At 39.3% G+C, this 13,624-nt stretch overlaps 1 protein-coding gene across 1 annotated transcript in view; it reads right to left on the bottom strand.

Annotated features, from left to right (window-relative positions):
• Window positions 1–4,475: 4,475 nt before the first annotated feature.
• Window positions 4,476–13,624, bottom strand: part of LOC116315751 (astrocytic phosphoprotein PEA-15) — a 49,571-nt gene continuing 40,422 nt past the window's right edge. Inside the window, exons 2-4 of the mRNA XM_031734149.2 lie at window positions 6,845–7,019; window positions 6,570–6,725; window positions 4,476–4,690 (exon numbers count right to left, since the gene is read on the bottom strand). Coding sequence (XP_031590009.1) covers window positions 4,626–4,690; window positions 6,570–6,725; window positions 6,845–7,016 — 393 coding nt within the window. The 5' untranslated portion in view covers window positions 7,017–7,019 and the 3' untranslated portion in view covers window positions 4,476–4,625. The remainder of the gene's footprint in view (window positions 4,691–6,569; window positions 6,726–6,844; window positions 7,020–13,624) is intronic.

The following is a 13,624-nucleotide window of genomic DNA, read 5'->3' as shown; positions in this document are numbered from 1 at the left end:
TACTGTCAATATTGGTTGACTGATATATTACAGCACTGCACACACACAGTGAAAACTAAACTGAATCAATGATTGAGACCTGATTACAAGTTTTAAACAATGTTCACGCCCATCCACTGTTGAAAAATTGTAATCCCCCCAATAATAATGTCAGTGTCATCAGTTTTATGTTGGAATGGGGCCACAATCCTCTGGTGACCATGAGTGTGTGAACCACATTTCCTGTCAATCAGTTCAGTAAGTATTGATATACTTTACTATAGACCCAACTGGTGAAGAATGCATAAAAGCTAAACCTCAGATCGATTTAAGACGTAGCGTATCTATAATAGTGTTAAAGTATTTAGAGGTGGATTATTCCAGTACTATAAAAAGCTTGATCTGGCCTTGATTAGCTGGACGCTTTATATATAAAAAATAAATGTCCAGCGTTGGTGGTTAACCTCAGCATATGATTGCATTCATTAAAGGACTTTTGACTAAGACTTGGCTTGCTAAAGAGCAGAATGTGAGCTTTACAGTATAGTTGGTCTAACAAGGTATAATTCCCCAGTTTCAAACAATGAACATTGGAAAACAAACACTTTTCTTTCCAAACACTGCACAGTTCCTTAAAAGTGCCACTCCATCCAGTACATACATCATGCAATGTCAACACAAGAATATCAGGATCTTTGTCAAACACCCTGACTAGTCACAATTAAAGAGCTCAGTTCCTTAGATTAAGCGGTTTGTTGGGAGGTTATGTTACAGTGCAGTTTTCCTACAGACATAAATGCATAGGATACAAATCAGTTAAACACTACAATAAACGTCAAGCAATACAAAAAAGAAAAGGAGAAAAAGAACAGAAGCAGATCACAAAAGCTGTGATCGAAATAAAAGTCTTGGTCATTGGCACTGGGGGTCGGAGTGGAAGGGAAGCGGGGAGGTAGCGGGGCTGGAATAAATAACTAGTCATACACTGATAAGATTTATATGTGGTTGCCTCGTTTTTGGATCCTACAGCTGTGAGGACAACAAAGACAGGTGCAGAAACAGACCACAAACATTCTGTACACACTAACACTGAAGTCCTTAGCTAATTTCAGAATAAAAGTAGCGTCACTCTCTAAAAAAGTGAGAGCCGTTTGGTGATCGACTTGACGTGCGCGCCCGGCGCCTGACTCCGCCTCGCACACAAACTCTCACAGTTCTGGAAAATTTGGGGGGTAAACACAAAGTGTGCTAAGGCTTCATCGTGGGGATAAGAGATACACAGTGTTCAAAAGAGCAGTTATTATAGTTTAGTTTCAACAGTCTTGCTAGCGATTGTGTTTGGTGCATGGCAGGAATGGCATAGTCAGCTTAGGTTAGGTTATGAGCCGCTGTGTGCATTAGAGATCCTTGTCACAATTATGTACACTTTAATAAATGTATGTGTTACTGTCACATGCCATGTTTTTTTGTCTTTCTTTCTGATGCTGTCTGCCATTCTGCACCTTGACTTGAACCTTTATTTTTCCCACAGGCCTTAACTTGTCTACCAGTCAGAGAGAAATCACATGCGGGTCAGTTATTTCCTGTGCAACAAATGAAACGAAAAAAATTACTTTATGTATAAATACCGCATGGGAATCTTTTTACATAGTATATATGATATCTTATATATTCTGTCAAAATATACTTTTCAGTTTTCTAGAGTAGTCCAAAGTTTGTTTTTCATCTCACTTTCAACTCATGATACTGATCAGTTAAAATTAGGGTGAAAGTCGGCACACACAGTGGAAATTTGCTGCTAGAGTCGAGCTCTCAATATATTATTTCTTCTATGTTATCTTGTAATATATTATTTGTATATCAGCATCTCTAATCAGCTCATACAAAAGATTTTCATGCTAACAGGTGATGGAAACAAAACTTCAATAATATAGAAATGACTGCTATAGGGTTTATATCTAAATAACTCTTGCTATAACTGTGAGCTAAAGGCAGATATTGGCTTTTCCTATGTAAATCAACTTCATACAGCTTCCTCTAAAATACTAAGACTTCATGAAAAATGATAAATAATGATTTATTTAACAGTATATCTCCATCCACACAGGAGGCGATTTACTGATGGTTGGTCGCTCGCAGTCAGCATGTCAAACAGTGATATATTGTGCTTGAGTTAAACTGAGACAAGTTTAACTTAAGACCTGCACACTTTGTGCAGCCAGCACTTTTTTTCCATGTCGTCACTTTGAGTCTCTGAATGTGACTTTCTATGGTTGTTTCCTGTGTGGACGGGGCTGAAAGGGAATGCATATAAAACCGTTAGCTGAATAATAGTCAATTAAGTACTTTTTTTCTGGATTTGTTTCTAAAATGGCAACAATGTGGTAACTTGATAACTGTTGTTTTTAATAAACTATGATAGATTCAACGGAAATAGTTACACATCTGTGGAAATACGGTGTTTCTTTTTTCACCATTACTGTCCAAATTTTTGAAGCCATACACAAATCCGGGTTGCAGTGGAGCGTCGCTACGAAATGCTTACCAGAAGTGAATTGAGAATTATAATAATAAGATTTTCATTAGTCAGTCTCACAGTAATTAGTATGCAAACGTCTACCCTGATTCCTTGCTTCTTTGAAGCAGCACCAGTGCTGCTTATCTACCTACTGTTATTAGGCTAAGATATTGTCTATGGGTTGCCATGGCTGCACAGAATAAATTAAATCATCTTATTATGACATTAGATGACACAATGTTAGCTGCTCTAAACAGAGGCCAACAGTGACAACATACCCAACTTCTGGAAGTGAATTTCTCATTCATTTTCTCCATATCGATATTTTGTGAATTATAAGCAGAAGTTTAAACCTTGAAGCAACCAGCAACTAACCAACTTTGAGGTTGATTGTGACCATAAAATATTAAATTTGAATTTTTTTAAATTAATGAATAATTTTTAAAAATGTGGAAAAATGGTCAAGGCAGAAGTTCATTCATAGTTGCAGCTACTCCAACATACTGCAAATCTCAGATTTCACTGAGAAAAACTTCTAGTCTTCTCAAATGTATTCTTATTCATCTTTGTCGGTTAGCACAGGTTGGCACAGTACTTTGTTCCTGATTGCAATAACTGTCCTGGTGCTTTCTTACACACCATTGTTCCATACTTGTAGCTCAAGGTAAGCCTCCTTTGGTTGGTTCCATCTTTATGGCTCATAGTCAAACTCACTATGGAGAATATGAATGGGATTTTTACTCCATGGCCTCACTGTTGTGCTTTATAGAGCAACATAACAACCACAAAAGTAATGCCACAAACAGAATATGTGCAATAAGATCACCCTCTCTATGAGGTACCTTCAGTAGTACCTGGGAACCACTGCTACTATGACTTCTCTAAGGTTGACTTCTCTTGAGCATGGGTTAAAAAAGTCTGCAAATAAAACAAAATAAAACCTGGTATGCACATGCCAAATGTTAAATAACTGGTGCTGCTGATTCATTTGTGTAACATGGAGGCGTTTGTAGCAGTGACCTAGCTAGCTGGCAGAACATACAAATCGGCTGCCGGATTCATGTATAGCTAGCACTGGGTTTGATTAGCTTATCTTAAAGATCTGAAAGAGAGTGAACCATCCAGTCTGACTCTGTCAAAAAGATAACTTCTTCAAAGGATTTTAAATTTAATTTGTTAGGCTATAGGCAGGCTGCCCACTTATGTATTCCCAGTCTTTATGCTAATGCTAATCTTCTTTTAAACGATAATGCAGTTGCACATTAAATTAACCCTGTCACAGAAATGAACCAGAGGAATATGTCTGATTACTTTTAACATTTAATTGCTTTAATCGCTGCAGTTTTGATTTTAAAATGACTTCTGATAATGCAGACTACTGTTTACATGCTTTACATGGTAGTTCAGTAGTTTTTACACAATTGGTTGTGACATTTTGGCTATTTTGCACATTCGAGGCAAAAAAACAAAAAAAACAATAGAAGAAACATTTAACTAGTGGTTAATTCTGTTAGTCTAAGTATATTGCATTATACCTATATTCCATATACACCTTTAGTATTTCTCTTTCTTCTTTTTTAAAATTACATTTTGGAAAAAATAAATGAGCCATTTCATGTTGTTGTTTAGTTTAGAGGCAGGGGGTTGTAATTTCTGCTTCCTCTTGGAAGGATGTAGTCTTTGTTTTAAATTTGACAACCTTGACTGTCATGCACACACAGATGGTTGCAATAAACACAGTATCAAAGATCACACTCATTCTGAACTGACCCACTCAGTGCCTGAATCGGGGGCAGACTTTGGCTCTCTCTCTCTCTCTCTCTCTCCTCACACACATACTCTGTTGGTCCGTCTCCAGATTTCTTCATGTAATGTCTTTTTTCTGCAGCTTCCAGTCTCTCCACAGCTTGGGAAGAGTCTGCGTCACTATGATCGGATTGGTTGCTTGTGTTGGTGGCGGCCTGCGTGGTTCTGGCATGTGGTAATGCAGGGAAAGGGGGTGGGGGTACGTGGCTGGATGTGCGAAGGGGTGAAGAAGGAAGGGCTGGCCAAAGACGGTTGATTGGATAACTGGAGTGCCAGGAGTGAAGAAATCAAGGTGCCAAGATCAGGGCTGGACTTCGTGACCTCATGCTTTTTTAGGGGGTGGGGCCAACTTGATGATCTCATCTTCAGATGGCTGGCGGATGATGTCTTTATTTCACAGCGGAGGGGTGGGGTGATGGAAAAGAGAGGTGAGAGAAAGAAAGGGTAATCATTAGAAACCTGGTCTTTTACAAGGTGCAAGAGAACAAGTATAAGACAGCACATTAAAAACAAATACTTTAAGTCTTTTCTCACATAAAGTAAATGCTTCTACAGATATCTGACTCACACAGCTCGAGTTATAGCTGTTTATAGCTATTGTTAAGACTAGACTCAGATTTAGGCATAAGGAACTTTTTCTGCTGCTTCACATTAACACGATACACAGCATCAGAATAAACTTTGATTTCTCATCAAAAATAAAATGTGCCAGCAACGCTAGAAATATTAAGTCCAGTGTGCCCGCTCAAATTTGGGCATAAAAATGTGAATTCAGTTTGTTTTTGCCTAATTCATAACAGTACAATTTTTAGTTTTAAACTAATTTTTAAAAAGATTTCTAAAATATTTGTGTTTTCTTGTGTTTGTGACAGTGCACCCTCATAAAAACAAGCACTGTACATATTCCTCACATCTGTCTCCTCTGTGGGATTGCTCCTCCCTCTGATTCCTTCTGTCTCTATTCTCTAGTAATAACATAAGTTAGTAACCAGCTGTTAAAAGTTACCAACCAAAAGTTGTTTAAAAAAAAAAAAAATTGTAATGTGATTTTTTTGCAAAGTGGTAAAATTGAAAACTCCCAAATAAAAATGTTAATTATGTTTTATCTTTAAAAATTTAATTTTGTACTTAGTAAATGAGTACTGCCAATTAAGGGCAGCTGTGTCTTAATCCTTGCATTATGTGGCAGTTTAATGAGTTTGTTAATCACTGTACAAACAGGAGGACTAACAACATTCATGACATTTTTGGTGCCTTATATTTTTACTAAGTAACATCCAGAAAAGAGAAAAATATTGAATTCAAGCACCTATTTGAAGGCAATTGGAAACAACTGACAGCTTTAAATATTTTTTTAATTTAATTTTTTAACTTTTATTTAAATTTCAAAGATGTATTCATTATAGCAACAATCTGAAAAGATTAAACTCTGTTATCTGCAATGTTTCTTCTTTGTTTGCCTGATAAAATCATTAGTTATGTCAGTATCACATTTTTTGTTTTATTAGTAATAAAACAAGATGAACGAACTCTTTGTTGGAAAGATAAAGAATGATAATGATGACGAGGAAACAACAAGACTTATCTGACCATTGTCCTCACATTTTTATGTTGTAATAACCTCACTCTATTACAAGACAAAAATCCTACGTGACTTAAACTAACCAAAAAACTAAATAAAAAATGAATAGGTAGAGAATAGAAAGGAACATTTTCAGTTCAACGTGATGCCTCTGAATTAATTTAACCTCTTAAAGCTTACAGGTTACTGCAGTCTATTGGAAATTGCAGTCTGCTCAATACCAGCAGTATATTTCAACCTCATAATTAAATCAGTGTCTAAAATGTTGACAGTAAAACATGAGATTTAATTTAAAAATAAAAAAGGGGAAACGGAAGAAAAGGAAATGCGGCTGATACAACATTACTTTATTTCTCACATATTGGCCTTCCAGTAATGCTGAAGCTTTTGTTGTGACTTCACATTTTACTGGTTAATGATTACAACATCAATCCAGCTTGACTGATGATGTAAGTATAACCATGTAAAACATGATTTCTTTTTAATCTATTTTATGAGCAGATCAGCCCATTTCATACATTTACTGAGAATGAAGATCACTGAAGAGGCTGTTCAGGCGGTTATTCGATTGAGCCACTAGAGAGCAGAACTACATCAGATTTGGGAGAACATTAAACCAAACAGGGAACAATCTTTCAAATAAACAAATTCAACTTTCTCTATTTTTAAGACACAGCGTGCTACCTTTGTATTTCTTGGCCGAAGGGATGCGTGTGAGCTTGGTGTCGATCTCATCATCCTCAGAAATCTTGAGCACTTTGGTGCGATACTCGATCACCCTTGTCAGCAGGTCCGGTCGCCGTGAGATCTCAAAGATGTGTTCGATGTACGACAGGTTATCTGCATTAGGAAGCATTATTAGAGGAGATTTTTGGGGTCATAAAGGTGTTTCTGACATCAATTTAAGCCACATATGAAAAGAACCATAACAAGAAGTGGATCTAATTTATGTCTCTCACCCTGGGCCAGCTTGTCATTCTTCTCCAGGTAGCTGAACCACTCTTTGGAGGAGGTGATGTTGTTGCTCTGGTCCTCAGGGATGTCCTCCTTGCAGGCAGATTTGAGCTGCTCCAAGTCCTCGTTGGTGATGTTTTCAGACAGGTCGCTGAGCAGAGAGCTGTACTCCGCCATGGTCTGGTCAGAGGAAGACGGAAGAGAAAGAAGAAAGGTTGGAATCGAAATTATGTTTTTAAAGTTGCAACGATGGCAGCGCGAAAGAACAAAATCTACGGCGATGAGAGAACGAGCTTCCTAAATTATCTCAATCTAATATTGCTGTGTGCAGCAGCAGCAAGCAGCCCACCTACTTCCCAGACTCCACAATGGAAAACAGCGAGGAAAACTTAGCTGATGACAATAGCATACCGTCAGGGTGGGATGGAAAAGCACAAAGACACAGAGTCATCTCCTTTTTTAAGGTCATTTGCTGCCAGGGTTTGGTTTTTAGCAGAGAGTTGGAAGAGGAGACTGACTGAAGAGAAAGAACAGGACCAATCTGGACAAAACACAGACTTTTAACCATAACAAGAAGGCCCCAAAGGGAAGATCTTTTAACCCAGAGGAGGATTTTATTTAACATTCAGTCTATTTTTCTCCACCACAAGTCTATGGATTTATTTTGATAATCTTTTTATTTCATATAGGTTTCACAGATCTCCCATTTGTCCAGAAAACGATTAAAAATACATCAGAGAATATTAAAAATGAAGAAATCTGACATGCAATATCACAGTGAACATGGGCACTGCATTTTATTTGGGGGTCAACACCAGCTTCTTCTTGCAGGGTGCAATATATGGATGCGTCAAATATGTATTACTCAGCAGTAAAAAATATTTCCCCGTATAAAAAGCACTTCTTTCTCCTGCTTGTGCTTATGCAAACCTTTGTGACTGTCTCCCCCTAGTGAAACGACTGAAGATGACAGTTTCTTTGTTTGTTGGCTTTCCTGTGTTTCAATTCAATTCAATCTTATTCATACATCGCCAAACCACAACAACAGTCGCCTCAAGGCACTTTATATTGTAAGATAAAGACCCTGCAATTATACAAGGAGGAGACCACAGCATTAGGTACACCTTGCAAATACCACCTTGGTCCTCCTTTTGCCTTCAGAACTGTCCTAACTTTTCATGGCAAAGACTCAACAAGATGCTGCAAATATTCCTCAGAGTTTGGTGCGAGTTGAAATGACAGCATCACAACGTTGTTGCAGATTTGTCAGCCGCACATCCATGATGTGAATCTCCTGTTCATGCTTTGATGTTGTAAACTAAACTCTGATTCTACCATCTGAACGTCGCAGGAGAAAGAAATCGAGACTGAGACCTGGCAATGTTTGTCAGATCATCTTTTGTCTAGTTTTCGTGACCCTGTGTTCATTACAGCTTTTGTTTCCTGTTCTGAGCTGACAGGAGTGGCACCCGTGGTCGTCTTCTGCTGTTACGATCCATCTCAATTCAATTTTAATTTCAATTCAATTTTATTTATATAGCGCCAAATCACAACAACAGTCGCCTCAAGGCGCTTTATATTGTACAGTAAATGTACAGTATTGTGCATCTGCTTGGAACATGGCAGAAACTCACGGAGAAGAAGGGTTGAGCAGGTGTACCTAATATTATGGCTACGAGTGTATACCCACATTTGAAAAGAAAATCTCCTGGCACTGAAGTGACACCTGAAATGAAAAGCAGAGCTGCATTTTTCCCTCCACAAGATAAAATATAAGCTCCAGCTCAGCTCATATATATATATATATTTTATCTATATTATTATGATCTTTTCTTGCCCAACATTCAAATTTAAAACCCCCTCTCCTTAATCAATTTTAATAAAACATATTATGAATGATTTGCTGTGCAATCATGATCCACAAGGGGACGACAGCACACACTTTGGGAACAGCTGACATACATTATTATGTAATCCACTGGAGCTACAATGTAATAAACATTCATTCTGGGGTGATAACGTGAATTCTATAAACATAGTCGAGATAGTAATTTTGTACATCTCTATTTATCGCAGCTTTGCTTTGTTATTTTTTACTTCAATACCAGTTTGAATAACAGATTTTAAGCCTAACAGTTTTGACTCCTTCTTCAAACATCTGCTTCTTTTCAGCTTTGACATGAAATGTAAGCAGTGGTCAGAAGATTCAGTACACAGGCATGCTGTGGTCAGAGATCACTGCAGCGGTAAAGGAGCGCGTGCTTTAAGGATTTTAGGGTTAAGGTTGTTCTTACAAAGACGTGGTATGAAAGTCTTTGTCTTTGTGTGTCGTGTGTAGGAGTGTGTGTTGGCGTTTACTAAGCAGCCAGCGAAGAAAAAAAAGAGAAACCCCCCCACAGTGAAACAGACATAAACAGACAGTGTGTCAGACATGTTGTGCAGCCTCTTTGCTCCATTCAGCGCCATTGGTTTAGAGGGAGCAAAGAAAATGCACCATGAGGTAAAATGCAAGCTTTTATAGTGAGACTGTAAAACATATCTCGGGTTTATCATATTTGGGTCGAGCGATTTGCACGCACTTTCATATTCAGACGACTGTGTAGCGCCGATCTGCATGACGTAAAGAGAGAGGGAGGAACAAACAGACACATTTTTGCAGGTGCTGTGTTAAATCATTTATATTTATATTCATGATCAACCTATTGTGATTCATGTTTTTGGGAGCACAGTGGTGAAGTGGTTAGCACTTCACCAAGAAGGTCCTCTTATCTGGAGCTCGCCTGTTTCCTCCAGGTAATCCTCCTGCCTCCCACAGGCAGGTGTGTCTGTAGGTGTCAATGCAAATGTGAACAGCTGTTTGTCTTTAAGTGTTATCCCCACAACAGTTTAGCAGCCTGTACAGGGTGCAACACGCCTCTCGGCCTTTGAAGCTCCAGACCCTAAACTGGATAAGCATACGTTTTACATTATATATATTATAACATACATAAATTATTTTTGTCCTAATTGATCAAATAATGATTGTATCATCTCAGTTCTTAGGTAAACTAAAGTTGTCACAAGTAAGCTCACTCTTAATTGTTGCAGCTTACTTATGACATGGTTTGACATTTTTAAATGCCACATACACACACACACACACACACACACACACACACACACACACACACACACACACACACACACTTAATTCTCCCTGGTTTGCACTGTGAAGTCTGGTGACAAAGATAGAGGGGCTGAGACATAGTGGGGCTGCCAATGCAAATTTTTCCAACATTTTCCAACCAATCACATGGCTGCCTCAGGATTTCCAAAGTCCTGGAGAGATTTCTTCGTCCCTGAGAGAGTTTAGTGAGGCTGCAGATTAGCTTTGTTGAAATGATTAAGGTCACCTAAAAAACAAACCAAAAAAAAAAAAAAAAGTCTCTTTGGGAACTCGAGAGGATCTGGTGTTTTGCTCTGGGACACTTTGGGCAACTTTGGGGAGTTAGACAAGTTGTAGCAGGACCTTCTATAAATCCTGCAAGTGCAACATAATTATACATAAAATTAAACACGAACTGTTCATTTGATATCTTTCTGTCCCATCCCCCCGGTCGCTTGTCCCTGGCATACATGCAGCTGGCGAGAAGCAGCCGCTCTGTGCAGTGCATCATGGGCACTGGCACGCAGGTCTGTCTGCCTCTGATCCCCTCAGTCTCGTCACAGATAAACACGGCATACAGAGAGCCCAGAAGAGCTCCATGATCAGCGGCGTGACCTATATAACGGTGCAGCTGTTGCCTACTGCTGCCACCAGAGGGCCCCCACTCGCTATGGAGCGTTACACAGTGTAGAGGCAGCTTTGCTTGCTCAAGCAATAGCATCTCACTGCACAGCAATATCATCCCAGCCTCATCAAAGGGGGCATTATATTTGTGCCTGAAACTACAACACCACATGCACTACTTTCTAAGCTCGATCATTCAGAAAGTAACCCGTTACCTTTTATGCACACTAGAAGAAAAAAAAGCATTTAGAGTCAACAGCTGGTGAGTGATGAACAGATACTGACAGAGAGGACAAAGTCTTCAAATCAGCACTCGATGTGTGGGCCACGCAAAGCTTCAGAGCAGATATGATGGCTAATGAAATTGTCCCAGAGGCTGATTTAAGGTCACATTTGTTTGCCTATTCTCTAATGGCTAATGGTTGCATTTGGATTGGTTTTTCTGAACCCTGATCTCAGCCTCGGGGTGAGAGCACAATGATGACAGAGCATTTTTACAGTGCGTGCATGCTTGTGTGTGTGTGTGTGTGTGTGTGTGTGTGTGTGTGTGTTATTTCAGTCTTAAATGTCACATTCATCTCCTCTCTAACCAGAGCAACTTGCTCAATCAACACAAAGCTCTGCGTGGGAGAGAGCAGGAATATGCACCTTAACTCCACTGAATACAATGAGAGTCTCAATACTCTGTGTGTGTGTGTGTGTGTGTGTGCACATGTGCTCAAGTGAATGCATGCTTGTATGCTTCAGCTCATGAGCTTGTGAATTGTGCCCATGACAGAGGGAAGCTGATTGAAAGAATGAAGGTTGTAGTGTGTGTGTGTGTGTGTGTGTGTGTGTGTGTGTGTGTGTGTGTGTGTGTGTGTGTGTGTGTGTGTGTGTGTGTGTGTGTGAGCCTCCTCTCTCGACCCAGGTCGCCCTGCCTGCTCCCTGTTTTGCACCACAATGGACTGGCGCTGCTTTTGTGTACTTTTATATGAGAATGGCAAAACAAAACAAGAATGGATGGAGTGGCTACATTTAGTGTTTCTATCCCACCACCCTGTTTACATTCCTCTGACTCCCTGCTGCCTTTAACTCTTATTCCTCTATGAATTTAAGAGGAGTCTACTGAAAATGGGCAGCCTTGGCCTTGCTACAGACAAATAAAGAAATAATGAATATTGTTGTTTTATTGATGTGGGCCTTTCTTACTTTCCCTAATTTCTTTTCTTTCGCTTTTTAGCTCGCTCAGTGCTCTCAGTGATCACCACCTTATGTTCGTTCAACTATGGAAGCTCATTTCTTTTAATTTATGCAAGATAGTTAACTTTGCTAATAGCCAAAATGTTAAACTTTGTGCCAAATTTATTACCTTTTTGCTGCTAATTATAATAGTATAGTATATGTGGCCTATTTTGTACTTTAAAATCACTGTAATTGTTGTACAGATAGCGCCAGAACTCATGTGGACAGTCGTACATTTTGTTAATTTTTCGAATTATTTTGGAGCGTCTGAAAATGAGGGACTGTATATAAAATGAGACTGCTGCAATGCATATGCAAATAATGCAAAATTGTAATATAAAACTGCTTAAATTGAAACTGAAAGTCTGCAGATGTCAGATGGTCTCGATTGCATATTTTTCAATGCGGGATAAATAAAAATAAAAAGTCTCAATGAACACGTTACGTTGTTTTATTAACTAAGGATGACACTGCTTTCTTGGTTGGAGCGTCGAGGCTTGTGGTTGCCTGACAACTGATACAGAAACCATGACGATGAATGAAACCACCTTCATCATGTTACTGACTACTGAGCTGAACGCCACAAAAGATACGTTTTCTGCCACTGCCGAGTCCTTGATTTCCCTGTAAAAGAGTAAAAGACTCTTTTTTTATTTATATTTGTGTAGTATTGCAACCATGCTCCAACCACAAGAGTCTGTTAAAGCCTCCCTGACTGCAACCCCTCCCCTTTTTGCTTGGTCTCTCTGGGACGAGCCTGACACTGCTTCCATACATAGAGACCCACTGTGCTTCACATTCTCATGAACACAAACATGCTTTTGTCTGCTCGTTCCTCTGTCTCTGCTGCCTCTCGCTCTGCCCGAGTGTTTGCATGTGAAAGTGCGAGCAGGAGGAAGAGCTGTCACTGAAATTATAATTACAAAGTCCAATAGCTCTGTCAGCTTATTTGCTGTGTGCACTGTCACTACACTTAATTGTTAGAGGCCTGCAGGCGATCTTGAACAAGAAAAACTGATTTCTGTAACAGAAAGCTAGACATAGGTTGTCTGACATGGTATTTTTGTAATTAAAACTCAAGTTATATTGCGAATATATGGAAAGTAATTAGTGGCAAAACATTTGAATGAGCAGCAAATCTAATTTAGCTGTAAACAATTATGCAAGGGGAAGTTTTGGACTTGCAAAAGGCGGTTTGGAGCTTATGTTATTAAAAGTTACGTTGCATTAATATTGTTTGTTATGACATGAATAGCTGAACATGTTGAGAAAGCGTTGGATCATCTCTGCCAAGAAATCTGCCTGCCTTCACTTTTATACTTACTAAGTCACTGCATTCAATTCCCCCGTTTCCAGTCCGAGTTGAGCTAACCTAACTGCCTCCTGGCTCTGTTTTTCTGTGGACAGCAAAACAAGCCTGTCACAGGAAATGCAAAACAATCATTTGAGGCATATAAACAAATTACAGGAGCAGTCTGAGATTATTCAGTAGACAGAGCGGATTATTTTACCCTATGGCCGTTCATGTGTGCAATCATCCAAACTAGGCAACTTTGAAAACACTGTGCAAAGGAGGCCCGGGAGCTTAGTCGTATCTAGTGACACAGGCTCTCTTATCCTGTATGCAGACGTGTAGCCAAAAGTCCAGAGCGTTCAGCTGTCACTGAATTTTGCATGAATTTCAAAACGCTGCACCTCATTTTGTTTCCAAGTGTCTGGGGCGTGCCGATGCACGCTGCAGCGTCCTAGAGCTATAGAGAAGAAAGACACTTCTATTTTGAGAGTTGAGGCA

Source organism: Oreochromis aureus, linkage group 3 (genome assembly GCF_013358895.1).
Source record: "Oreochromis aureus strain Israel breed Guangdong linkage group 3, ZZ_aureus, whole genome shotgun sequence".
NCBI classification, from domain to species: Eukaryota; Metazoa; Chordata; class Actinopteri; order Cichliformes; family Cichlidae; genus Oreochromis; species Oreochromis aureus.
Note: the sequence above shows the minus strand (reverse complement) of the source record. Positions and strands in the feature narration are given on the sequence as shown.